At 48.1% G+C, this 26,912-nt stretch overlaps 10 protein-coding genes across 10 annotated transcripts; 5 read left to right on the top strand and 5 right to left on the bottom strand.

Annotated features, from left to right (window-relative positions):
* Nucleotides 1-3,073: 3,073 nt before the first annotated feature.
* Nucleotides 3,074-3,622, top strand: ABOM_005032 (uncharacterized protein; the record flags this gene model as incomplete). The annotated part of the gene is made up of 1 exon (XM_022532161.1): nucleotides 3,074-3,622. The coding sequence occupies one exon, from the start codon at nucleotides 3,074-3,076 to the stop codon at nucleotides 3,620-3,622; it is 549 nt and encodes a 182-aa protein (XP_022390579.1).
* A 1,514-nt stretch (nucleotides 3,623-5,136) lies between these two features.
* On the bottom strand, nucleotides 5,137-5,646 carry ABOM_005033 (uncharacterized protein; the record flags this gene model as incomplete). The annotated part of the gene is made up of 1 exon (XM_022532162.1): nucleotides 5,137-5,646. The coding sequence occupies one exon, from the start codon at nucleotides 5,644-5,646 to the stop codon at nucleotides 5,137-5,139; it is 510 nt and encodes a 169-aa protein (XP_022390578.1).
* Nucleotides 5,647-7,839: 2,193 nt separating this feature from the next.
* Nucleotides 7,840-9,663, bottom strand: ABOM_005034 (MFS transporter; the record flags this gene model as incomplete). Its single annotated transcript, XM_022532163.1, has 5 exons — nucleotides 7,840-7,967; nucleotides 8,034-8,167; nucleotides 8,226-9,180; nucleotides 9,241-9,403; nucleotides 9,463-9,663. The coding sequence occupies 5 exons, from the start codon at nucleotides 9,661-9,663 to the stop codon at nucleotides 7,840-7,842; spliced, it is 1,581 nt and encodes a 526-aa protein (XP_022390574.1).
* A 1,835-nt stretch (nucleotides 9,664-11,498) lies between these two features.
* Nucleotides 11,499-12,654, top strand: ABOM_005035 (SDR family NAD(P)-dependent oxidoreductase; the record flags this gene model as incomplete). The annotated part of the gene is made up of 7 exons (XM_022532164.1): nucleotides 11,499-11,571; nucleotides 11,639-11,694; nucleotides 11,725-11,869; nucleotides 11,929-12,096; nucleotides 12,150-12,383; nucleotides 12,441-12,508; nucleotides 12,571-12,654. 7 exons carry the CDS (start codon nucleotides 11,499-11,501, stop codon nucleotides 12,652-12,654), a joined length of 828 nt encoding a protein of 275 aa, XP_022390573.1.
* Nucleotides 12,655-13,376: 722 nt separating this feature from the next.
* ABOM_005036 (uncharacterized protein) lies at nucleotides 13,377-13,799 on the bottom strand (the record flags this gene model as incomplete). The annotated part of the gene is made up of 1 exon (XM_022532165.1): nucleotides 13,377-13,799. The coding sequence occupies one exon, from the start codon at nucleotides 13,797-13,799 to the stop codon at nucleotides 13,377-13,379; it is 423 nt and encodes a 140-aa protein (XP_022390575.1).
* An 895-nt stretch (nucleotides 13,800-14,694) lies between these two features.
* ABOM_005037 (MmgE/PrpD family protein) lies at nucleotides 14,695-16,100 on the bottom strand (the record flags this gene model as incomplete). Its single annotated transcript, XM_022532166.1, has 2 exons — nucleotides 14,695-15,587; nucleotides 15,644-16,100. 2 exons carry the CDS (start codon nucleotides 16,098-16,100, stop codon nucleotides 14,695-14,697), a joined length of 1,350 nt encoding a protein of 449 aa, XP_022390541.1.
* Nucleotides 16,101-16,997: 897 nt separating this feature from the next.
* ABOM_005038 (lactonase family protein) lies at nucleotides 16,998-18,458 on the top strand (the record flags this gene model as incomplete). The annotated part of the gene is made up of 7 exons (XM_022532167.1): nucleotides 16,998-17,244; nucleotides 17,297-17,466; nucleotides 17,535-17,593; nucleotides 17,649-17,784; nucleotides 17,850-17,862; nucleotides 17,923-17,997; nucleotides 18,058-18,458. 7 exons carry the CDS (start codon nucleotides 16,998-17,000, stop codon nucleotides 18,456-18,458), a joined length of 1,101 nt encoding a protein of 366 aa, XP_022390572.1.
* Nucleotides 18,459-20,755: 2,297 nt separating this feature from the next.
* Nucleotides 20,756-21,989, top strand: ABOM_005039 (gibberellin 20-oxidase; the record flags this gene model as incomplete). Its single annotated transcript, XM_022532168.1, has 3 exons — nucleotides 20,756-20,849; nucleotides 20,898-20,999; nucleotides 21,055-21,989. The coding sequence occupies 3 exons, from the start codon at nucleotides 20,756-20,758 to the stop codon at nucleotides 21,987-21,989; spliced, it is 1,131 nt and encodes a 376-aa protein (XP_022390571.1).
* A 287-nt stretch (nucleotides 21,990-22,276) lies between these two features.
* On the bottom strand, nucleotides 22,277-23,629 carry ABOM_005040 (WD40 repeat domain-containing protein; the record flags this gene model as incomplete). The annotated part of the gene is made up of 4 exons (XM_022532169.1): nucleotides 22,277-22,528; nucleotides 22,582-23,247; nucleotides 23,332-23,497; nucleotides 23,589-23,629. 4 exons carry the CDS (start codon nucleotides 23,627-23,629, stop codon nucleotides 22,277-22,279), a joined length of 1,125 nt encoding a protein of 374 aa, XP_022390531.1.
* Nucleotides 23,630-24,029: 400 nt separating this feature from the next.
* On the top strand, nucleotides 24,030-26,082 carry ABOM_005041 (putative G2/M phase checkpoint control protein Sum2; the record flags this gene model as incomplete). The annotated part of the gene is made up of 4 exons (XM_022532170.1): nucleotides 24,030-24,052; nucleotides 24,100-24,177; nucleotides 24,236-24,479; nucleotides 24,736-26,082. 4 exons carry the CDS (start codon nucleotides 24,030-24,032, stop codon nucleotides 26,080-26,082), a joined length of 1,692 nt encoding a protein of 563 aa, XP_022390532.1.
* Between the last annotated feature and the right edge of the window lie 830 nt (nucleotides 26,083-26,912).

The following is a 26,912-nucleotide window of genomic DNA, read 5'->3' on the forward strand; positions in this document are numbered from 1 at the left end:
AGTGAGCTGATACAAATTGGCAAACATATGTTCAGATAAGCAATGATAGAAGGTATGTCTTCTAGAACTTTGTAGGTAACCTGGCAAGTACTGCCACCGATTGTACATATATATATCTTAAAGTCCCCCTAGGAAATCACACCAGCTAATATTTGTGACGGGAACCCCAGAAAAACATGTTATTTAGACAACACTATCGGACACGTATACCGCCACAGCGGCTACTAACTGATATTAAAGCAGAATTTGGATCTCAATCTGTCAATGACTCGTTGTCGGAGAGGTCAACAAGCAGCAGATTGCGCATCCTGGAGATCTGCCAGTGTTGGCCGCTTGCCTATTGAGGTTAGTCCACCATTTTGGGGAAGAACGGGAAGGCGGTCTATCATCGACCAAGTCGCCGTCGTGCACAAAATCAACAAGTCGTCTCAGAGCCTATATCAACTTACTTGCAGTATAGATTGTGCTAGACAAGCTTACCTCAACAGCCAGCCCTTGTAGCTCAGTGGGAGAGCGCATCACTCGTAGCCTCAGGCATTCAGGTCACGCCTAGGAGCCTTGGGAGTTGACATGATGAGGTCCGCGGTTCAATCCCGCGCGGGGGCAATGTTTTTGCGTTTTTGGCGGGGGTTTTGGGGTAGTAGTGGGCTAATATTGAAGGTCACATGATCGCTGCAATGTGCCACACGGAATGCACTTGAAATTTCCCCTATTGGTGGCCCCAAACCTCTGTATGTAGAGCCTAAAGTCCTTCTCGAGATCAGGCCCCTGATTCCTGTTACTCGGTTCCCCGATCCGCTAGACCTGGTCTTTATGAGGCACTTTTGCTCACAGCCAGTTATCATCGGATGTATCACTACGGAAGGCATTATTACATTGAGGGCTTCGTATTTGGTAAATCATAGCTGACAACGTCTGAAGCAGACATGTCCTGCAACTTAGGGCTAGATTCTGCCGGTATGCTGCCGGTTTAGGCAGGCGGCTTGCCGCCAATTCACATGAGTTAATCTTGGCTTTCTCATCGCTACCAAAGCTGTTTCTGATAAATCTGGAGGTCGTGGTAATTGATAGATTGTCTAACTTATTGGGTTGGAATTGGATACATAGCAGGAGGCATCAGTATCGATATTCAACGCTTCGCGCACGATGTGTTCAACTGCTGCATGTTCTGGTATGGCCACAGACATGCCTGGAAGGAGTGCTGAATTGCATGCAATGTCATTTCTGCCCAATATGCATAGTCAGGGCTTTTTCAATAAGGTTAATAGTTCTGCTGCTGATTGAGTTGCCTTCGATGAATGTTGTTGATTGCCATGGATTCATCTTATTCGATGTTGCATCGATTTCGTCAGCGTGTTCGTTATACTTGCCATAGATCTCTCCGTATAGGTAGCACGAGTAGTATTGATCATACTAGCCCAGAGACCTAGCTACGAATAAATGTCTCCCCGGAGCTTGACGATCGTGGGAGATTGACAAGCTGTTCTTTACCTCACTGTCACGAGAGCTCTGTTACCTAACACTGCAGCTCAAAAATACTCATTCTTGTTTTGCAGTGTCAATTTCTATAGATCCGTCATTGTCCATGGCCAACAACCCTCACATATGATCCTTTTACTGGTATCGTAGCAGTATAGTACAGTGACAATCCATCTATGATATCTTTCAGTAAATGATTTGATTCTCAAACACGCATTGCAGGCCAGCGGAGGTAGACTTTCCCTATTGTTAAGTCATCCCCAGATGCGCTTCATATATAAGATATCATGGCTAGACTATGTTGCAACTAGATCTTACATACCATAATACTGTCAGCATGTTCCAGCGTATCAATTGCTTTGTTTCGAATCCTTGTTGTGGAGGCATATCTCTTGAGTACTTGAAGAATTTGCATTAGGCCAGGGCAGTGCTGTCCTTTTTTTGGGCTAAAGGAGGGCCATGCGGATGGTATTTGGGCTTTGAGGGAAGCGTTGGATAAGTGAAGAAGGACATAACCACAGGAGAAGAACTTGACTTTAAAGTACGAGTGCATAGTCAGCCACTTTGGTGGCAATGAATGATGATCGCGAGTCTCTCTAGGATGATCTGATCGAGATCGTAGCATTGTACTCAAGAGGTCAAATGGGTACTTCAAGAAGTGAGGATGTTAGGAGAACTTTAGAGATGCTGAAGTTGGTTGCATGCGTAGACTTTGAGACGTCTGATATGGGCTGCTCATGGTGTATATAGATTCTGCTAGTATTCTCAGCCTTTGATGACCTGACAGTATAGTTGACAGTTACCTTATCGTACAGATCGGAATGAAGAAGATATCTTAACATCTTGGAATTCTCAAAACTGCTCGTCACGCTGGATGTTCAGTACCATCACTGACGCTGTTTGGAGTCAACGGAAAACCCTACGGTAGATGCTTTGACAATTTCCAAACGACTTTCAACCCTTGGCCGCGATCTTCTGTTTCTCTTCGCCAAATCCAGCTAATATCATCCTGCTTACCATCCTCTTCCCACATGCTCCTCTATCCACTTTCTTCTTCTCATAGATCGTTCTCTCACCATGTATTCACTTGATCTCTCAGGTTTATTCGTGAAACCCGAACAGGGTAACTATGCAAAAAATGAGCGACAATGAAAACAACGGGCTGAAAAATCGCAGGTGTGGATCAGAGATAAGCGTCATTATTCATGAATTGAAATAGTCGTTGTTCACTTTAAGTTTAAGGTGCTGGTGATTGTAAGTGGTATCCAAAACATGCTGTGATAATACACGCTTCTCATACACCTTACCAATTGCAGACCAACTTATTCTTACAATCAAGTATTTACCGTTCTTCCCAAAGTTATACTAAGCTGACTGGGCTAAAAGAGACGTATTAGGGTACCAACTGGTCATTTGCACTTGATAACGTGACCTCTCAATCCCAACGGAGTGAACGGTGCAACTCCTGCCACTTCAACGTTCCTTGATCAAGCAACGTTGAACTGTCTATGGTGACATAACTCCTACTACATCTATTCCACAGTCTAATAAACATCACCGTGATTCCCATACCTACATCTTTTCTTTTATGAACATGAAGAGACCCGAGCTTGTGCTGTTCATCGCGCGCGCTGACTGCGAAGAGGAAGGTTGGCAGGAATTTTTGAGCCAAAGCTTGTCATACACACGTGCCGCGTACGTGAACCACTATGGTCCTCTTTCTGAGGAACTACCTTTCCTTGTCTTTGCACAATCCTCCAACAGGCAATTCTCTTCCGATACTGTGCCAAAAACCATTACCGAGCTCCTCACCCGTGGTAAGGAGAGTGGGCTGCCCGTTGTCATCGTGATGAATGGATGGGACGGCCTTACTACGAATCCAGTTGTGATGATAAATCTCTTTAGGCCATGGTTAAATGATGTCGCCATATCGATTCGCGTATTTGCCGGTGATCCGCGGAGGTTCTTTGAGGTTTCCTTGGTGCATGCGATAGAGGCCTTACTAGGTGAATATGAGGATGACGACGAGGCTCCCGATCTTCCCTACGACACACAACTGTTCCTCCACAAGTTTCGTGCACTTTACTACATCGGCATCACCGGAAACCTAAGCCCCCCGAGTGACGCGGCGCTCAGACAGTAGCTCTTCGTTTAATCTGGGCGATATCGAGTACGATACGTCAATGGAAGACTTGTTTTAGCTTAGGACCGGGATGAGATTACAATTATAAGGGATCAGGGCTGCGGAATCATGCTGGTCGATGTGTCATACAGCCAGGTAAGAATCTCTCGTGTTTTTCTCAAACTTTGAATACCTATTATTTCTTCGGGTATCTGATGAGATGGTATCAGATAGCACATCCTCAAGTATGACTCTCAATCAAATCGAAAACGCCATTTCATCCCTACATACCGAAATCCAAAGTGTTGATAGCATTCTCCTGTGATTTTTACTGTGGTATCCTGAGGCGACAGTTCGACTTGGTTCTTTCTATCTTCGCAGACATGGTCGCATTGCAGTTGTGTTATAATCGTAGAGTCTACAATGGCTCTGCTTGCCTTCTGCGGATACCCAGTATCAGGGAATAGTTATTTTATGTGTATTACATGCCACGCTTCTACAGTGGAATTTAACCTTGACAGTGCTGCAAGTTATACGCCTTCAAAACAAGTCATTTATTCCCGTAACAATTAGACACCAAGCGTCCGACAGTTTAGTGTACTTAGGCGGCTAGTATTAATTATATAGAGGATTCCATAACCTAAGCTGCAATAGCCATAGCTTGTCACTGCAGGGATTCACAACAGTACACAGAGTTGGATCATACTCCATAATTATTTTTGAGTAATCTCAGACACAAGTACAGTGCTTCCGTGTAATTTTTATCCAAAACTTACACCATTTTGGCAACCATAACGGTATAAGGACCGGCATTGCGACGTCAAGGGAACAGCAAGCACCAAAGGAAAATAAGTACTAAACGCTGTTATCGTTAAGTGGAGTAGATAGTAGTTGTGGAAGCTATGCAGAATTTCCTTTCGCAGCAGTCTCGGCCTTGTTGGCCCAATTGATCGAATAATCAACCTCTGCCTGTCCCTTCCTGTCCTCATTCTCCTCCACCTACTGTATGGCACGCGCCGGTTGTTGAACATTTCCATGTACGGGCTCTCCTTGTCGATCGGGAACGACGTGCTACTGTTCGAGTCGGTGAAATCGAGGCCCGCAAGATTTCTCGGACAAAGCTTGTTTATCTGGGTATTGTAGTTAAGATAGCTCTGGGGGGATTGTTGGAATAATATTAATTCTGTAAGATAGCCAGTACTTGTTAGTAGAGAAACAAATGTCAGCTATTTAATAGAAAGCTATAGACTTACTCTAAGATATACACAAGCTGGGTTCAGATACTTTGAGCTGGCGATTGATAAGTTCGTCTTGGATCTCATCAATAATCTCACCTGGAAGAACTTGTATGACAATAAAGTCGATATAGATGTCGGGGAAGACATCCACTCTTCCTGGTATTCAGGTTCGAAAGTACAGTCCGCATAACAAATGAAGATCAGTCTCGCATGTGTGTTGATGTAAGAGTATTCATTAAAGGATCTATCCCAGAAAGATCTTCGGTTGGATCCTGGAAGGTCACAAAAATCAATCAATTAGATAGCGGAACATGACAACTTATCTCCTTCCCCCGCAGGAGCATCTGATAATTGATCAAGCAATGTATCAGGAAAGGGACTATAGCTCATTGTTGAGTCAGGTGCTGAAAGATTCAGTCGCAATTGTGGATCAAGATTTGATCCCATGAGTGCAGACCGCGTCTCAGGGCTTAGACCATCCTGTACATCGAGCATCACCTCTGGCCCGTATGAAATGTCCTGGGCGAGAAATGCAGGAAGCCAGAGATCCTCATCCACCACAGCACTCATATGAGCCCCCCATTCATAAGCTGTGCTCGCCGAACAGCGTTCAGGTGAAGTATTTGAGACATTGTCAATTTCTCCTGTATGGGACCTTGGGACCGTTTCGTTCGGAGGGCGTACGTTACCAGGTTCCTTCGGCTGCCGCTCGGGAAAGAGCGCGTTGAGCTGTCTAGAAACCTGGCGGTCAAAAATCTTTTTTATTCGCGCCTTAATGATCTCAATACTCCGGCTCAGACCGGGCATGGCCGTGGCAGTACGCTGAAGTATGTCGAGTAGAAACTTCAGCTCTGCTCACGCTGCTTGGTGGGATTGTGCAGGCTGTGATCCATCCTCTAGGGCTTCCAGTTGGTATACAGCTGTTGTGGCAGCTGTGTAGGTGCAATAGCTGTTCATGTATGTGATATGATGGAACCCGAAAGTATGGATGTACATTTTGAGAAGACCATAAATTGCAGTTGTTGCCGATCGACATATCTTCCAGCTCTGTCGAGTAGTAGCCGAGCGAGGTACCCCTCCACTCGCAACGTGTGGTCGATGAAGGAGGACCAGCGCGTTGTGATACATTAAATTAAGCGACGTGATATGTGGTGGCGGACTTAATTCAGGTATGTCATTTGGTGGTATATGCAAGTACGATGGCAGAGACGAGTGCCAATTGTGGAGCTCCTGTTTTATCGACACAAAAGCAGCTGCTCGGGGGTGTTCCGTGTGGCTGGCATACTGTGAGCTATAAAGCTCCAGCATCACCCGCGTGAGAATTTTGCAGAACTTACACAGCTCTGTGAAGCAAGACATGACGCGGCCCGGAGTTGGAGGATATGGAGGAAGCTCCGCTGCTTTTGGATCTGGGCCGTAGAATGGTAGCCAGGGATCATGGTCGCTGAAATCGTCTAAAAACTCCAATGAGACGTTTTCCGCGCCCATGACAAAATTCGGCATTCTCCCCAGGTACAAGCTGATGTGCTTGTCCCACGCATATAAACTCCAAAACAGGCGCTTTCTTATCTCAATGTCCTCTACTGAAAGTGACTTGGAATATTGTTGCAGTTTGTCAGGGCAGACGTGCAGACCGAGGTCAATAGCCATGCGAAAGGCCATACCAGAATAAAGCCAAGCAGAAGAGGACCGGCCAGAAGCAATGTCACGAGCTGACTGTTGGAGTAATGCTTGAATCATAGGAATAGCTGGAGGGTTGAGGGTCTCCATCGCTAGCAAGACCTTTGCCTCTGACATCAGACGGTCTGAAAGCTCCGGGAATGGCTCAGAGTGGTTCTCTGGGCTCCACAATTTGTCTGGCGACCGTATAAACCGGCAACTATGGGCATAGAGCACCTTGACAAGGGTGGAAGTGCAGTACGTGGAGGGTCGATCTCCACTGGCAAGTAGAGGCATATCTCTCGTGAAAGCTGGGTGATATACAAAAAGAAAGCTCGGGTGCAGCCAATACCAGTGCGACTGTAGTAAAGTACTGGCAAGATCCTTGGGTATATTTGTCAATGCAAGAGATGCATCCAAGTTCATGAGTTCGATATCTTTCTGGGCAGCAGCATTGGCAACTAGACTTTGCCTGATATCTGCTGCGCGAGCATCCATTACTGGTGACGGAAGGGCCCCAACATGCGATGAGTGAGAAGGCGTGCGTGGTAGATCTTCATGAATGGCAGAGGTTGGGTTATGGTAGCTAACATCCCCCAGCGCATCCAGACTGATAGAGTCATAACCCTGATTGCCCAAAGCCGGACTGACAAATGACTATTGAGAGGATGGGGTTGCATCGGCACTACCTCTGCGCTCCAGCTCACGGATCCGAGCCTGTAAGGAGCGCACATAGGCAAGTGAGGGCGATTTATCATAGTGACAACGCGAAGCACTGGCTAGACAAGCCGAGCAGCTTGGGGATGCGCCATCGCACTTGCTTTTCCGACGCCGACAGTTGGCGCAGACAATTTTGTGATGCCGTACCATCACGTCATAATAGAAACTGGTTACCGTAGAGAACACATCGAGCTCTTCTGTCTTATGATGCTAGAGGGAGGGAAAAAGAGAAACGCGGAGAAAGGTGAGTTGTGGAGGAGCCCCAGACCTCTAGAGTCTACGTACTCTACCCCATAAATACTAGTACGGAAGTCGGTAATTTTCACTCGTGCGTGTATTGCACAGTCAAACCTGATTCGTCAGGAGAGGGAGAAAAAAAGACATTTCTTAGAGTGATGGAGTTTGATTAGCCTTCGCTTCCGCACTAGCAGATATTCATCCAATCAAGGTGCCGCTCGGGAAATTAGACAGTAATTTGAACCCGTTCGGAAAAACGAGCGCATCGCATCTAATCCAAGGATAACCGGATTCTGATATCTCTTCTTATATTTCAAGCAAAAATCCTTTCTTGAGTTGAAAGCATCTCGATGTTGGCTTCCCGAGGAACTTCTACCAAGTTTACTACAGTACATATCGGAAATCCTTGTTCTCAAACTCTGTCTGATCCTGCATGCCAGCCTCGTTACTGCGAGCCTTGTCGGCCGGACCGTAGTGGGAGTCACGGCGGCGATTGACAATCAGCATGTAAACTAATTTCATTAGCTCATTGATCCGTCAAGGAATGGGTTCCCTTCAAACAGGAAAGGAGGCCATACAGAAGAGTGAAAGATGGCAAAAGGCTTTAATCGCATAACCAACAAGAAGTCCAATTGTAGCCCCCTTATATTCAGGCGCTTGGGATGGCTTCACCACAAAAGGCCCTGCAAAGTTGCCCCAGCAGTAGGCAGTGCTACTCCTAATTAGCCGAGTCGAACATTTGTAGGCTTATCAGCTATTGAGATACTCACAATACCAAGGCATTAGCCATGGCTCGGTGCGTATATCCAGCCATATTTGACGAAATAGTGACTAGAGATACGGTGAAGCCCACTGACTGTGCATTTACCAGCCAGAAACAGACCAGTCGTGACCACTTCATTGATCGAGGGAGGTACGCCATGCAAGCAGCAGCAACCGTACATAGGATGTTAGCAGCTGTCGAGGTTAACAATCGAGAATTCGGCACATTCAAGGTGATCGTTCCTCCAATGAACAACGCGATAATAACAACTGCATCACCAACCGATTTTAGTTGCGTTGTTTTGGTTTGGGTGAAACCCATGTCCTGAATGATAATGGTCGAGAAAGAGTTGACGACACCATTTGGGATCGCAGCCGCAAATACCGAGATGAACAGCATAATCGCCTTGGGATCATAGAATGTGACCATGCCTTGTTTCTTGTTAAATGCCTTATTCTTGATCCCGGTTTCGTTGCCAGCAACTCGCTTGACCGCAATGATGCGCTCGGGCCGTGTTAAAAAGAAGGCACTTGAGGGCGAATCAGGCAAGACAAAGAAAATTACGAACGCCCAGAGGCATGTGGCCGCTCCGAGGATGTAGAAGAGTAGCTCCCAGCGCACCGGCTTGAAGTCCTCTGGAAGCTTGGAAATCCCAAAGGATATGTAGGACCCTATAATGCCACCGAACCCAAGAGCCGAATACCAAATGCATTGGCGAAGTGGGATTTCCTGTCGAGTATACCAGAAACCAGTCATTAGGGTTAATCCGGGCGTCACAGCAGCTTCAAAGATTCCCATAATGAAGCGAACACCTAGAGCACTGGAAAATGTATGGCACTGGGTCATGATAATGACCATCAAGCCCCACATGAGACAGCTTACTCCGAGAACGCGTTGAGCGGGATACCTCCCAACCAGCCATCCACACGGATATTGACCAAAGAAGTAGCCGGCATACACCACTAAAGTAGAACGACATTAGCCTCCCCTGGACAGCTCAGAGATCTTCAGGAGCACCATACTTGCAGAAAGGTAGTTAAACTGTTGACCCTTCAGCCCAAGAGTCTCCTGGTACCCAAACAGATTGGCATAGTTTAGGGCCGTCTTGTCCATGAACTGCAGCGCCTGCGTCACCAGAAAGATTGGCAGCACGACCATGTCAATTTTCCATCGGACTTTGGAGTTCTAGCATTATCTTAGACACCGCTTCTTAAATGGCTTGGTGAAAATCCCAGCTAACTCACCTCCTTTGCTGTTATCTCCATATGTAACCCCTCGCGGTATTCTTTGTATCCGACGGCATTTTCCTGAGAAGTACGAATATTAATGCGTGGTACAGAATCTTGGGATGAATACCCTACTTCGTGAATCGAGCTTGTCTTAGCCTTTGCCTCTTCGATATCATCGTGCAGGGCACTCTGATGGCTAGCCTCTTCGATGTGCATCATGTTGGGTCTCTCCTTGGACGACATAATTTCCAAGGTAAGAAGCCAAGCAGTCAAATACCGTGATCTTCCGGGTGTTAGTTGGACTTAAAAACCCCCATGGGTCTCGGCATAGTTCTCTCTCGCTAGTAGCTTTTCCCCGCAAATCCCCACAACAGGCCAAACTCCGAAGCTCCACCTGAGCTTAGCATTCGGCATATGGCCGGGCAGTATCGCTGTTTGTCAACTTAGCCAAGAGCCAAATAGAACAGATTCGGCCATTCCTAGCACTCATCGCAACGAAAGCTCAATGCACCGCTTTCCCACATACGCCATACCGACGCTAGGACTCCTCCAAAATGCCGATTTCTACGAACGTAGACAGCACCGCCTGGCTTGCCCAGCCATCAGGGCCCTGCTGTATTAAGGGAACTCTTCACGAAGGGTCTGCACGCGGGCGTTTTATCACCGTTGCGGGAGTAGAAACATATATCTCGAAGCCTTTAGGCAATGCAAATGGCCGAATCCTGCTGTACTTCCCAGATGTATGGGGAATGTTTCCGAATAGTCTTTTAGTGATAGATACATTTGCTGATGCCGGATATCTCGTCCTGGGACTGGACTACTTCAGAGATATATATTTCTTCAAAACATTTCCTTGTCTTCTACAGTACTAAATGGCCAAAGGATCCGGTTTAGAAACATCGACGTGATCGCCACGATCATTCAAACCCAGACTTTGACTACAAGACATAGAAGCGAAAGCACATGGCATTTACAGATGAAGCGGTTCCGCGTTGGGTTGACGAAGTCAAGAGAACCTATAGTCAGCCATCGACTAGGTACGCGTGTGTTGGGTAGGTCTATAATCCCGTTATTTGCCTGTTGAAGCGCCCAACTAAGATGATCTTTCTAGATATTGCTTTAGTACACCGTATATCTGCGATGAGCTGGCCAAAGATACCGTAACTACTGGTACATTCGCCCACCCAGCATTTCTAAAAGATTCTCACTTTGAGAAGATTACCAGTTAGTCAGCCTTGCTCCCCTTGTCCACCAACCTAGAATAGTAATCTAAAACTGCCTACAGAGCCTTTAATATTGTCGTGTTCCGAGGTAGACCATACATTCCCTCGGGAGGCACGACAGGTCGCTCTAGATATTCTCAAGTCTGGTAAAAAGACATATCAATTACAGCTATTCTCCAGTGTCTCGCACGGGTTCGCCTTGCGAGGGAACATGAAAGATCCTTATAAACGTATATGATTTCCAGCACAACCCAAGTTGTACTTGAAAGCTAATATAGCCTAGGGTACGTCAAGAAGCAGAGCCTGAAAAGAATCATAGAATGGTTCGATTTTTGGCTATCGCAGTAGTTAAGGCGATACCACTAGAATGACACATAGATACCAATGGAATATTTTATACGCCAATATCGGTAACTGAGCATATAAAGAGCGATTTGCCTTTGAATACACTTTGGTTTAGAAATATAAGATTGTACAACATTCATATACTTGCAATAATATTATCTACCCGGCCACTCTCGTAAGACTCCAGACCTTGCTGTTTAGGACATTCAATAAATTAGCCAGGTGCACTCAGCCTCTCAAATATCCCCTTGCTCATTATGGTTCGCCCGTCCGAGTCTGAGGTGGTTCCATTCCACAGTCTGTGGGGAGAACCGGTAGATAGCCGGGGATTGGCGTGGAGAAGTATAGGGTCCGGAATATAGCCGAATACTGTAAATAGCCGCCTCGCGAAAGACTTGACTGGGCTTCTATAAAGACACGTCGCAATGTGCCTCTCTTCAAACTTTTGAGTTCAGTCCAGTCTTCCAAACTACTTCGAGCATCATGGTATCTGCTAGAGCTTTCGACTTCACTGGTGAGGTGGCAATTGTCACAGGTACAGGGTCACGCATACCTGGTAAGTTTGGCTTTAACCTTCCATTTTACTCCTTTCTAGTATGCAAGGCATCACTGACTGATATAAGGCGAGATCGGCAATAGGCGCGCAACTGCTATTCTTCTCGCTAGACAAGGCGCCAAGGTGGCCCTTGTGGACTATAACGTGGAATAGGCCCAGGAAACAAAGCGCATGATTGACCTTGAAGGTGGCATATCGGAGGTTATGCAAACCGATGTGACCGATGAAGAAAGCTGCAAGAATGCCGTTTCTAAGACCGTTGAACTTTTCGGGACGGTTAGCATACTTGTCAATATTGGTAGGCTTCTATTCCAATCTGACACAATGTTTATTGAAATTAATGTATGCGCTGTGCAGTCGGAGTCGGTGGCGCGATGGGAGACGCTACCAAAGTTGATCTCGCAGCATGGGAGCGCGACTTCAAAATCAATGTCACGAGCATGGTATTAATGAGCAGACATACCATCCCAGAAATGAGAAAAAATGGGCGGGGTGCCATTGTCAACATGTCCTCTGTCAGCGGTCGTAAGTCTTCCTTCTTGCCCTGCTCTCATGTATCTTCCTGACGTGAGGCACAGTTCTCGGTGGAAATCCCAGCCTCTTATATCCTACAACCAAAGGAGCAATCATTCAAATGACTCGCGCCATGGCCGCCCAGCATGGCCCTGAAAATATTCGCGTGAACTGTGTTTGCCCGGGCATGGTCTTCACCCCTATGGTACGAGGCAGAGGCATGACCGATAAAATGAGACAAGACCGGATCAACCAAAACCTGTTAAAGCAGGAGGGAACAGGTTGGGATGTTGGCTATGGTAGAATCCTCTTAGTTGAAATCTGGAGACCGAGGTTTGCTGACTCCGTTGTTCTAGCGATCCTCTTTCTCTGTAGCAAAGAAGCAAAATGGATCACTGGCTTGATTATGCCTGTTGATGGGGGCGTAAGTTATCCTTTTTCCTCTTCTACTAAACCCAGTGAATCAAGCTAAGCCTTTGGGTATAGACAACCGCAGGAAAGGCAGACAGGCCAGCCTTGAAGGCTGATACACTCGCAGAGGAGAACACAAATATTCCCAATAACGCTTGAGAGAATGAGATTATATTTAAAACTTAGGACAGATTATAGATAAATGATGGAGGGCGTAAGGCGCAGAGCGCTTGATTCTCCAGACGAGCACATTAGGCAGACAGTCAATCAAACTACAAATACCGCAAGAAGCGCAGTCAGAATACCAATATCAATTACGAAGGTATATTAGGAATTTTTATCATGATTGTAGGATGTTGCGATCGGGAAACAGAATAGTCGAAAAGATGCCATAGTGAATTACCCATTACCTTCAAGACAATTATCTGATTAATTCTGATTCTTACCTCCTTACAGCTGAATTAATAATCCTTGTCCTTAGTATCCAGCAAATACTTTATGGTCTGGTCTGGTATTATTGGGTGAACTTATTCGGATGTTCTGGACGCGAGGAACCCTATTCACAAACTGCAAGATCTAGATACATAGCTCTTGTTGATATTCCTGCAATACAAACACAATTTTCACACTCACAGCCCTAAAGATAGCCGGAGATTAGGTATGAAACCGAATCCCAACCAACTTTCAAGTATGATCCCCAACAAGTTCCGCCACGCTTTTCATTTCACGCGCGTTGTTTTCCCCAACATCCAATGCAACAAGGATCCTACTAACACAATTGTACCCAGCAACTGTTGTAGTAAGCTCGACAATCTCTCGATTCGAGAGCCCTGCACTAATCAGATCCTGAAAAACTTCGTCAGAGACAGTGACAGAGACTGTCATCGCATCAGTATAAGCAACAATGGCTCGTTGCCGAGCTCTGAGGCAGGTCTGTCTCCAGGCTTCCGCACTTCTTTCGGTGGCTTCGGTAAATGATGGTAGTGAGAGGAGCTGCTGCAGCTCTGATGCTGTGACCCCGGCGTCAACGCGAGTGGTGCATGGATATTCCACTCATACACAGCCTTGTTCAACACGGCGATGCGTGATATTGACAGTTCTAGGAAATCGGCGTGCAGGATGGTTTTCGACCGAAGAGCTCCCACGAAGCTGTTGTACCCATCTGCAACCTGGGGAGCATGCAAAAGGGTGAGGTCGAGAGGAATCAGCGGCCGTGGAGTACGTCGGGCCGCAATGCGCGAGTAGATTTCTTGCGTATCGGCACTTAAGCCCTCTGGAGACTGGGGAGCGTAAGGGAGACGCATAATGATGTTGGAGAAACAAGTAGATCAGGATTCCTGGGAAGGTAAACAGGGAAAACAAAATGCGTATAGGTAAGGGTGGGGAGACTATGGTCTTTACCTTGCATCACTATAACTCTACGTATATACTTCCACTGGGACTAGAGACCAAAACCCATTGGCGTGATTAGCGGCAAATCTCCGATCAGCAAGTGTAAGTCCTGAGGCGGAAAACGGCCGAATGGTAACCACGGCGAAATGCCCAAGAAACCATGACTCCGCAACGCCCTAAGTCAATTAAACGAGCCAAATATGTGTTTCGTTAAACCTAAATTCTTTCATTACAATTCAATAGATTCCTCCCATGGCAATTTGAATGGAGATTTCTCAATGACTGATGCGATCCAGACAAAAAGGGGCTTGCAGAGTCTGTCAACGCCGCAAACGCGAGTTAAATGGTAAGGCTTCATAGGAGACATGAAACCTGTTTAGCGCCTTGATTTGTAATTCTCGCTGAATTATAGTATACCGTGATTTTCATTGATGAGGGTTTACTGGTTTTTACAAAGTAGTTCTGATATCATTGCTCAAAAGGTTCATGGCTATGTAGACTACTGTGCCCACCGTTCAGGAGGAAAACTTAAGATGACAGGAGCAAGCGTAACTGTCTTTGACCAGCTATTGAGCCAGTAAGACTGATGTACTAGCAGTTATGGCTGGGTCATGGGATTTGTTATTCAAGGTAGGCTGGATGCCTCAACAACGCCTGGCCAAGATGAAATGTAAAGAATGAGCTAGCCGTTGATCATCAAATTGACCCTCAGGCTCTATCTTTTAATGCACAGAAATTCAGAATAACAGAATATAGGCTTTCTCACAGACTCTGGATATGGGGAGAACATTCTCGACTATGACCGTGTTAGGCCTTGAAACTGTGCGATATGCGTCCAACATCTGTGGCGTTCAAAATCTGAGAGAAGCCGTCGAAAGCCTGTTGGGCCCGTGTCTCGCCAATGTGATTACCGACATGTTCGAGGAACTTGGTCTTCAGCTGGGTTGTTGACAATGGCTTTTCGATACTGCCAAGTGCCTCCTCAACATGAACTTCCAGTATAGTACCATCCTCGAATTCAGTGGTGACAAACGCTTCATGCTCAGCTATTGCATCGTCCGAAGTGACATGCACCTTTTTGCGTAGATCAGCAACAGTGGCGTTCTGGACGGCTTCATCGGTGAACTGGATCGGTGTGGCTTCTCCAAAAAGCAATGCAACAGCAGCGGCATGGTAGACACTGAACTTTCCATCGAGTCCGGTCTGCGGCTCAGGATTATCGGTCAGAAACAGCACACGGGGGTGTGTGCGGGCCGTAATATTGACAATAGCAGTGAGGTCTAGATTCTTTTCTACTGCCTGATCATGGACCTGGATCCATCCATCAATAGCAGCGTGCAAAATCCGATCGCACGGAAACGGCTTAAATGTGTTCTTGGTGATCTCCCAGATATCTCCCAGAGTAGACAGCTCCTCAGTGAGGTTCTGGCGTGTGCTCACTACATTCGCCCAACCTCGTTCCGCTTCTAGTCCCTCAAGTGAGCCACCAAGACTATTTTGTGCGAGTACTGCAGCCAGAAGGCCGGATTGTGCAGCACGACCGACGTGGAATGCCTTAGTGTCGGTCCCAAAAGACTCGTGCATCCCAATAACCTGGACGGAAGCAATACTGATCGCATGCTGAAGCTGCTCCAGGTCGAGCCCGAGCAGCTTGCCAACAGCCACTGCTGCACCTATGGAGCCAGTGGTACTGGTAATGTCTGTACGGGAATTAGCCTTCCAAATTTGTCTTCTGGATTTTAGATGAACCACATACGCCAACCAACATCATAATGCTCGGGGTATACGGAAATTCCGAGCTTGCACTCGGCCTCCACACCAGCCACAAAGGCTGTAATAAAGTCTTTACCGGAGACAGGGGCCTTCCATTCAGAAACTGCCAATAAAGCAGACGCCACAGGGCCCGAGGGATGGACCGGCGTGTCAGCATGTGTGTTGTCGTAGTCATCCACGTGCGACGCTATGCCGTTCACTAGAGCTGCCGTTTGCATATCGACGAAGGCGTTCGAGCCAAGAATGGACGAGTTTCCTGCGCTTTCTGGCAGTAAAGGAAATAGGGCATCGTAGGTAACGCCAGTTGGTGGAAGAGCGTATCCACCAATGGTACATCCTGCCCAGTTATAGATACTTTTGACTGCCATGTCGGTCACGGGCTGGGTAAGGTTCGTAAAGTGAAGGGCCAGAGCCCATGAAGCTAAAGTCTTGGTGGCCATGGTAGCAGCTCTTTTCAACTATGTAGGGATTATTTTTGCTCCGCAGCTTGTAATATTCTGGGGAAGTACATCTCATTGTTGGCTGTGCTTCTAACCTTATATCTAGTTATCTTTCCACACAACGTGCAGATCTTTGAACCCCGCGTCCCCAGTCGGCACCCGACTCGATGGACATCGCTGAAAGCTAATGCTCTTGGGTTATCGGATTATTCTATTTCTGGAGTAACCTGTAATAGATTCGGAACATTTGAGCAGCCTGCTCGGACAGATGCCGGGGTAATGAGCAGTTTCGAAGTAAGACTGGCGGGCAAACTCCGGAAAGCCCATATCTCGTAATATGAAAGGTATCCTTTGGTATTATCCATACATTGATATCTTGTCTACAACAGGCCACAAACACCTGAAGTGTTTGAGATAGTCGACATGTGCTAGGCTCGCAGGTGAGTTGGGAGTTACATGACCTTATAACAGATCCATGGGAAATAGACATCGGGTGGCAGCGTGGTATTAAACGGTTTCTCTGTGCTTTCGTAGAGGTACAAGGACCCTGGCTAAAACATTCTTTTTAGGGCTCAATGTGTCATCCGGAGTCAAATACGTAACACTTAACAAAATAAGCGTCAAGTATTACGCGGAGTGGCCGGCATTATGCCGGGCTCGTTGGGATTGCAGCCATATACACGGGCAGTTGCCGCGCTCAGGCTCTTCAAATGCATGAGAGCCCTGAGAGATCATCACCCCATGGGGTCGGCTGGGGACAGTGTGGGGGTTAGAGCCAGGACTATATATGGTAACAGATCGATAATGATTGCTACCAAGTAGCTTCGCATAAATCCAACTGATTTTCGACATCGTGAGTGTATCCATACTTCGGATACATACACTTTCTGTATCAAGATGCAGCTTCACCACCTCCTTACTGGTTCTTATACCAACAACACCCTCTTTTTGCTCGCCTTTGATACTCTTTCCAGAACTCTTTCCCTCAATTCGACCGTCCCGGGGTTTGGCTTGCACCAATTCGTGACCAGCAATGCGGCCAAAGACCGTGTTTACGCAACCGCTATGAGCGAGCCTCCCCAGCTATTTTCATGGGCCGTCGATAAAGACTACAAGTTCACCCACCTTGACACGGTCAACATAAGTAGGTGTATAACCTTAATGGCTTGGTTCGGTGCGTTGCCTAATTCCTATAGCTTCATCAGCATGCTACATCTCCGATGATGGCCGATATGCTTTCAGCGCTGGTGGCCCAACTGCCCACATTCATTCACTCGATGATGGCGCTATTGGAGACGAGATTCAAGAGCTCTATCTTATCCCGGAGGAGGATATTGATAGTGTGGACAAAACCCGACAAGCCGTTGTAAGTAAACCGTTGTCAATCTCTATCGCTCCGTATTATGATTTTTGACCTCTCTCCCTATAAACTAGTTGCACGGTGCCCATGCCTTCGATGTCAATGTGAACAACAAGGGTTTCGTTCCCCATCTGTTAGTCAACCACAAACCTAACATATTATTATGGGTCTGTGCTGACCTTGATTAGGGGTATGAACTCGATCTTCATGTACGAAATCGCAGACAATGGCTCTGCTCAGCCTCAGTCCATTAATCTGAGCCCAACAGAAGGCGACGGTCCTCGAAATTCCTATTCCAGTAAGAATGGAAAGCTGCTCTACGTGGTATGTGCCATTTTAAGTAGGAAACTGTGGCCGACAAAACTAATTAACGTCATCATGGCTTACAGGTGACTGAGCATAGTGAGTAACCAATTGGAATTTTTATGGCTTTAGTTATTGTATTAAGGACAATATCCCTAGCTCAATGGCTTGATGTTTACGAAATTGGCGAGACTCAACTCCGGCATGTCCAACGCGGCAGCGTTATTCCCGATGGTAAGAGACCCTGTGCAATCGATAAACGCCAATACGGATGATTGATGCAAAAGACAACAGATGTACGAGGCCAGTTCACGTTCCGAAGCAATACCGTCCAACCATCTCGAGATGGCAAGTATCTCTTTGCCTCGACCCGCAGTTGGGAGAGCCCCAGTGCAAATGGATACGTTGCCGCATTCGAGCTGGACGATGCTGGGTACCTCGAAAGCGAAACGGCAGTGACTTTCTACGAAGCTCCCGTGACTCTTGGTTCTGCGGGTGGTCTTCGCGTTGCGCCTTGGGAGGACAAGACCAACGGTGATCCCAGCGATTTGACAGATTATATGTATCTCAGTGATACATCCGAAGGCTGGATGTTCATTCTGGGTTGGACTCCATCGAACAAAACGTTGGACCTCGTTGCCTCACTCCACTACCCAGACAACGCGACGCCGTACGAAGCTACCTGGTTGGATTAGAGTCATGGCTACACCGTAGGAGGTGTTGCGAGCTAGTAGGGTCTAGTATCGTGATGCAGTGGTTGCTGAGTTCAGACGCTTCCACCTGCCCTTGTATAGATTCAATATCATGTACAGAGCTTGTCTTCCAGGTTATTTAACGTCTCGTCGTCAGATACAGTCGGTACACTCAATCAACCGCGCTCCTCGCGCAGCTCAAAGATAGCTGTAATTTCGATATTTTCGACATCGCTGTATTCAAGTTGTCGTGGTCATTTCACCTGCGGGGAACACCGTCTTGCTTCAGTGACCATAGCGCATTCCCACGCGCGTTGCTCCGACTTCCATACCAGGTATTCCTCTTTGTATTTATTGTTCAGCTCTTCGACTAAGCGACTGTAATCAATCATCACTTGACTCATAAACTCCTCATCTTCGGGGTCGAAGGTAGGTACAAATATTATGTTAGACTTCTTAACGATAGAACCGGAGCTAGACACATAGTGATATTCAATTCAAAGCAACTGTAACCACCAGGCCTGTAGATAAAGGCCGGCCCAGTCATCCTTAGTCGCGATCCCACGGGCTGAATTAGCACATGCAGTAGAATAGTGGCGCTTCGTCCTCACTCTCCGCTTTATCAGAGAAGGGCAGTGTCCACGAATAATATGGCTAAAGAGATTAGCAACGCTGCAAGATGGCGAGAGTACCACAGCTTACCCACTTTAAACCGTGTCTGGTGTTGTAATAACTTCCTTTGTTATCTGAAGCCCTAAGGGCTGTTGCTAAAAGATATTCTCGCAGTAAAATATTATTCGCGGATAATCAGGCTGTTGCGCTTATCGGCGGGGACATAGCGAAGTAGATATTGTAAACCCGCTAGACAAACCAGGTATACTTGTAGATTGTAAAGAATCCACAGCGAGTGTAGTGGTCGTCCATATACCTGGTGAGCTAACCCATGCTTATCAAAACCACAGTTAGTATATGGAACCTATATACGTATAAAAACATGCATACTCACCCAGCTTGTTGCCTGCGAGCAACTCTGCGTGGGATGGCTGGCGCGCGAGTTCTATATGGACCGATCTGTATGGCTTGGATCGGAGATGACCTATTGGTCTTTGAGCCCTTGGGTGAGATAACGATCCACGTTTTCTTAGCCGCTCTTGTCTCCGCGAAGGTAAAGCTTCCGGTCTTCGTCATGCTGTTATACGCTGAACTGGACTAATGGTGTTTGAAGTCCAAACCTGCTTGTGATTGCCGGGGCTAGAAGGTGCCTCTCCATCTGTTAATGATCCGTAGGAGCAAGAGAGGAGGATTGAGATGTATGTAATGTTTCTTTCCTATATTGGCTTGATAATTTAGTAGAGAAAGATTATTACCATCCTCTATAAGTTATGGAGAGCAAGTGCGGCAGGGCCTTATGTCAGTCAAGGGCGGATTTCATCGACGCTATTGTATAGTGGAGGAATACTTCGATGATCTCGCTCATTATCTCAGAAAACCCGTCCGTCTGCGAGTGCCATGACGTGGAATATACTTGAATCGAAATCGCTCGCCCAACTGTGTGCCCTGAATCGCGCAGTGGTACCGAAAAACTACGCTGCCATACATGGGCAAGGAACTTGGAGTCTAGATCGCAGCTGATATTAACTGGGAAACCCCAGTCTCTGGGCTGGAGAGAGAAAGAAAAAGAGATCGTAAGTGCTTTTGTACTGGCTCCTTGACTCTGCGCTACTATATTATTCCCACAGATTTGTCATTTTCCTTCATCGGGGACTGTCTAGTGAAAGTGTCACGCTTTTAGCATTGAATATGGGAAGTGAAACACGATGCTTCTAAGAGGTCTCTTATATTTAGTACTGGTACCGTAGTAGGAACCTTCTACGTACCCATCTAACATAAGCCACTGCAGATATTAACTTGAGAAATTAGGTAGCAATTGAGATTAGCAAGCATCTTTCATGACTGCCAAATAGGGGTTTGCGAGGGCATCCACAGTGTAGATTGTTATTTTCTAACGTCTGATTTTCTATTTCCAGAGTGAAGTGTACTCTCGGCAAGCCCTCTCTCCTCTCACGCCATCACAGGGAACGCTTTCACCATCGTCAACTTAGTTCCAACAGACCTATGATCTCCTCTCATATCTGCCGTGCTCCACCACCCCGGAGCAAGCTGCAGATGTCAAGTGAGGGGTTATGCAGATTGTATCTATAAATCCCCGATTTCCTTCGTGGCTGTCCGGGCCAGATTTACGCCTGCAGTCTTCGGGTTCATTCAGTAACTTGACCACCGTATTTATAGATAAACTGACCATGACTGAAGTAGCCCGCCAGCCCAGTGTCCCAGATGGAGCCAGTTCCTCCACCCTAAGACAGTACGTCCATGTACCTGAAACAAAGCATGAGCGTATGTCTTTGCCGCCCACAAGATAATACTATAATACTAATTGCGCAGTCGACTGGGCTGACCTGGTCACACTCGATCTCTCCCAATTTGATGTACCAGGAGGCAAAGAGAAACTGGCAGCTCAATTGAAAGACGCGGTCCACAACATCGGTACGTATCACTCAATAACCCCCAGTACATACATACATGCATACATACAGTACAGCACACCAACACAGACCAGGGTTCTTCTACATCACCAACTTCGGACTCTCGCCCGAAGAAATCGACCGCCAATTCGCCATCGGCCAAGAACTCTTCGAGCTTCCCGAGTTCGAGAAACTGCAACACCGCGCCGACCTCGAAGCCGGCAACTACAACGGCTACCGACCACTGGGAGCAATTGAGATCCTGCCGGGCCTGCGCGACAACATCGAACTGTACAACGTATTCAAGTTCATACCGCAGTACGCACGGTCACACCCGGAAGTGATCCTGCGGCACTATGAGGAGATCGAGCGGTTCCACCGGTTCATCTATGACCACATCGTCACTAAGCTCTTCCGGCTGATCGCCATCCTTCTCGAGTTGCCGGAGGATTACCTGGTGCGTGACCATCCGTATGACGGGCCCAGTGATTGCCACCTCCGGTACATGATCTACCGGGCACGCAGCGCCGAGGAGAATGCGCGGCATCAGAATCTCTGGTCGCGTGGACATACGGATTTCGGGAGCTTGACGCTGTTGTTCCGACAGCCTGTGGCCGCCTTGCAGGTGAAGACGCCCGAGGGTGCTTGGAAATACGTGAAGCCGTATCCGAATAGTATCACGGTGAATACCGCGGATGCTTTGCAGTTCTGGACCAATGGGTACCTGAAGAGCAGCGTCCATCGTGTGATCGCGCCTCCCCCTGATCAGGCCCATATCGATCGACTGGGTGTCTTGTATTTTGTCAGGCCGGGTGATGGACTGGATCTGAAGACGGTGGATAGCCCTTTGCTGAGACGTTTAGGCTTCAAAACGGATGGAAATGATGAGGCGCAGGTATCCGCTGGGGAGTGGGTGAGGGCGAGGGTGAAGAGGAACTGGGATAAGCCTCCAAAGGCGAATGATGAGAATATTGAGCTTGGTGGTGTGAAGACCACGGTCTTTCATGAATGATTTGGGGTATGGCCTACTATCCATTCCATATAAGCATACTAGGGATAGGATTACTGAGGTTTGTTTCACACTTGACCATGGAGCCGGTTGAGAGAGCCCGATGGTTAAATTTATGTAGATATGACCATTGACGAAAGCTCTATTGTTAAGATTAAATCGTTGTGAGATAACGTTAGTCTAATTACCCTTCTTCTGTCACCGTGCGTTATCGTGGTATAAGTTCTAGGAAATGAATTCTATTTCGTGGATCATGTATGGGATGTCATGAGCTCGCATGAGAAACTCGATCAGTCCTCTTCCAAAAGCTCAGCCAACTCACGCTCTTCCTCCTCCGTGAGCATTGATCCCGTGTTTGGCTCTGGTTCTTCCTCGGTCGATGTGTTCTTGGCCTTTTCTACAGCGATCTGGAGGTCTTCGGGCTTCAAGGACCACCGACGGATGGTGGCATCGATACCGACGCTGACGAGTGTTGAGCCGAGGAGTACTAGCCCTGTGACTTCCTCGAAATGGCCAGAGAATGTATGGTAAAGTTGTCCGGTCTGTTCATCATATTAGTAAAGACAGAGCATACAGGCTGGACGAGAACACTTACCGAGCGATTCCATACGCGAACCTCTTCATCTCTGCAAGCTGTCACAACCCAACCTCCCTGCTCGTAAACAACTACGTCGCGGACAAACTCTGGGTGAGTTAATGTCAAATTCGGCTTCCAGCCTTCCTCTCGCACGAGGCATTTTGCAGTTTTGTCTGCAGAAGCAGTCCACAAGTCGGCATCCCGGTCAAAGAAGAGCTTGTACACATTTGTATCATGGGCTAGGATGGCGTCTGTGCCAGTCAGGTCTTTACTGCCACTGGCGATGTCGAAACTGCGGATTTCCCGATCGCTGCCAGCGCTGAAAACAACCAACTCTTGGTTGTCAGAATCTAAGGAGACCGGATCTACGACAAGTCCCTGGATACCCTTGGCATGTCCCTTCATGACGGAGAGCCGCTCACCACTGGCAATATCGAACACCAAGATCTGCGCGTCAGCCCCGCCGGAGACGAGGACATCCTTGCCTTGGAGTCTGGTAGTGACTACCGCTCTTACAAAGTCGGTATGACCTTCATATTTCTGTTTCACTTCCTTCGACGCCACATCCCAGCACCAGACGTATTTATCCCAGCAACCGGCGAATAGTAGTCGACCGTCGGGGCTAAAGCAGACGCTTGTAATGGGGGCCGTTGGTCCTTTATAAAGAGCAGCAGTTTCACCTGTCTACATGTGAAGCGAGGCAGATGACGATTGGCTTAGTTACGTATCCCAGCAAGGCATCCAACAAGAAGGACACCGTGCACCTACTTCGAGTATAATCTTTCTGACCGTGCCACCACTCTGTGCCACGAATACGGCGCCAGGATTCAGAGGGTCTGCCTCGACTGCCAAGATCTTACTTTGTAGCCTGATGGGGTCTCCATTTGTATTTTTAGATTTAGCGTCCTTTCGCTTCTGCTCGTCAAGGGCAGCCCTGGAAATACGGAAAGGAAGATCAGCGACTGGAAAGCGTGAGTGAAGAGGAAGAAGGCAGCGAAGTTCTATAGACGGATCGTAGGACTAACGTAGTTTGAAAGAAGTCATCCCGATGAGAAGAACGAGACATCTTGAGCAAAAGTGATTGATCAATCACCGGGGAATAAGTAATACGTAGACTGCCTCCTGGGAATTAATGTGTCGCATGCAGGGGAAGTGGAGGGGAAATGCAGATGGAGAATGCGGAGTGGAGTTTGGTTATCTTCTACCGATTGAATTGTTTCCGGCAAACGAGACGAAAGAACTGCACACTGAGCTTCTGTTGCCCGCCGTATCCCGAAAAGCTTTTCCCACCACAAAACCAGAAGTTCCACCTTTTCTTCTTCTTCCCTCTTCCTTCACTTTCCTTCTTTCTCTTCCTGCTCTCAATTCCTTCCTTTATAAACCACCGTCTTTCCCCCTTTCCCCTCCTCTCTCATCGTTTCTTTCCTTTTTCTCTTGCGCGATTGACGCGCATCTCTCCCTTCAATATGGATATGAACCATCTTATAGGGTCAGTCTTCAATGCCTACTGGTCTGAACCAGGGTTTGTGCGGCTAGGCTGGAGTTAACACCTGGCAGTCAGCGGTTCAACCTGATTTCCAAGAGTGACATTCGGTATGTAACCATCGCTTCCTTGTCGATTCTAATCCTCGTCCACGATGGCCGTGCATCTTACTGACCCCCCCCGGCGCAGCTATGTGGGTACTTTGCATGAGATCAACCCTGAAGCGTCCACAATAGCTCTCGAGAATGTCGTGTCCTTCGGTACCGAGGGTCGGCGAGGCAACCCTGCAGATGAGCTTCCACCTGCCTCAAATATCTATGAATACATCGTCTTCCGTGGCAGCGATGTAAAGGACATCAGTGTAGCCGAGGACAAGAAGGACGATGCAGCCCCAGAGCCTCCACAGGTGCCAGATGATCCGGCCATTCTAGGGGTAAGTCGAACCACAATATCAGAGATACTTCCCATAGTCGTAGCTGGTGTCTCGAGTCCACCGACCTTCGCAGTCGGTAAAAATGATCTTATGATGAACTATTTCGGATGTAAACACAGACCTGTTCCGAACAGCGCAAAAACCGTGTGGAGATTTCCGTTGCCTTCCTTCTGATCAGATCATGGACTTCGTACCTTGCTTGCAACTTTGTCTTTGGACTCTACAAGGGATTTTGGCTAACCTTGTAAAAAAATAGAGCATGTCTCGTCCAGGACCCGCCCCTCAAGGAATCCCCCCTCAATCCCACGACGCCACAACAATCTCAGATGCCCCGTCCGCCGCCGCCGCCTGGATACCCCCAACCACAATTCCAAGGAGGCTTCTACCCACCCTATGGACAACGCTTTGGTGGACCTGGTTTCCCCCCCGGCCCAGGTTCCCAAATATGCCCTATGGAGCTCCCCCAGGATGGTTCCCCCCTCCCGGACAAGGGTTCCCCCAGCCAGGCCAATTTCCTCCCCAGATGCCAATGGGTCCTGGCGGCCAGCATCAGACCCCCCCTCCGCCGCGGCCAATGCCCGGTGCGGGTCCTATGAACCTGCCTAAGAACACATCCGAACTGCCCGTCTCTGATAAGCCCTCCAGTAAGCCTGGTAGCCGTAATGGCACGCCTGCACCTAGTAATGCGGCCCAAAATGCCCCCACTCCGCCCGTTGAGTCTAAGCCGCCTGTTTCGGAGGCTCTTCAGGCGGCTACTGGTCCTACTCAGGTCGTCACGGCTGGAACCGCTAAGGCGCCACCTACCGGACCCAGAAGTGGACGTGTGCAGCCTGCCATCCCTATTGCCGCCCCCGGTAAGCCGCCAGTTCCTCAGGTTCCTGGCCCCGCTGGTGTCCCACAGGGTCAGGCCCAGGCAGCCATCACTGAAGCTACTCGTGCTGCTACTGCTGCCGTAGCAGCTGCTATGGCTAAGTTGCCACAACCCGGCGCTCAGAAAAAGCCCGGCGATGCCTCCGTTGAGGGTGTCACGAAGCAGATGGCTGAAATGAAGCCTTATGAGCACCGTGCACCCCGGGGTGGTCATCACCCTCGTGGCGGCCGTGGTGGTGGTCACCGCGGCCAGCACCAGGGAAAGAAGATCGAAGTTCCGGAAACGGACTACGACTTCGAGACCGCCAATGCCAAGTTTAACAAGCAGGACTTGGTCAAGGAAGCCATTGCCACGGGCTCTCCTGTTCATGAGGTCGAGCCTCACATCCCCAATGGCGAACCGGAAACCCCGGATAGCTATGCTGCTGCGTACAACAAGTCCAGCTCGTTCTTTGACAATATTTCGAGTGAAGCTCGGGATCGCGAAGAAGGCAGTGTCGCTCGTGCCGGTGGCCGAGAGTGGCGCGGTGAAGAAGAGAAGCGTAACATTGAAACCTTCGGTCAAGGTAGTGTCGACGGCTATCGTGGCGGTTACCGGGGCCGTGGCAGAGGTAGAGGATATGGCCGTGGTCGCGGCGGCGGCTATGGTCGAGGCTACGGTGGCCGTGGCCGTGGTGGTGTGCGTGGAGGCCGTAATATGTCTCAGTCCACCGGCGTCCCTGCCCAGAACTAGTCCTGCCTTGTGGCATCCTCGACCTGATTCCGATCTCCCGTCGCATTTCTTGAAGCGCTTAGCGTTGAATATTTTCCTTTATTTTGCCTTTTCTGGAAGTGATGCGTCCTTCCATGGCTTGTTTCTGATATTACCCGGCGTCTGATGGTACCTTCTCACGAATACTTGGCATACAGTCAAGATCTCCTCATGTTTGGGATGTTTTATGGTTACGGTGGGGATTGGTGAATTACCTGCTGGGATGGTTTTTCGTTACGCGGCGTCGAATTATGGCGTTTTACATATGTTGCATGGGTTGGTCATCACCTCCATTGCATTGATCACATATCTTGATGATAATCATGTTTTGTCTTCCCGGCGCAGTCGTGCAGTCCCGGGCATGGCGGCATAAGTTGGCTTGTTTCCCACATACTATGCCTGCATATTTGATTCATGGAGGTTTCTGGTCCCTGTCAAACACTCGGCGCCTGTTGAAGGAGTGCCACTGGAAGTATCTCTGGAGATGCTCGCACGGAAAGCTGGATACGACTTGGGACCTTGATTTCTCCTGTACCATACTCCAAGTGATCCCAAGGATCTGACATGAATGAAAACGAGAAAAACGGAGACCGTTTGGTCTACCATTTTGTGTGCTTTTGCTCGTAATCTGTAATTGCTGATGTAGGACCCATGATGCATAACTCCCACGAGTTGTGCATTTATAAGCTTTTGCCTCTTGACGGAGAAGCTTTGCGATTGCTGCAGCTGCTAATTTGCCGTCGGCTATCTTGACCCCTCTCTCGGTATAGACCTAAACTGCGAACCGACTGAAGAGCTCCATGACAGATAAA

This window comes from Aspergillus bombycis, assembly GCF_001792695.1.
Source record: "Aspergillus bombycis strain NRRL26010 chromosome Unknown contig00028, whole genome shotgun sequence".
NCBI classification, from domain to species: domain Eukaryota; kingdom Fungi; phylum Ascomycota; class Eurotiomycetes; order Eurotiales; family Aspergillaceae; genus Aspergillus; species Aspergillus bombycis.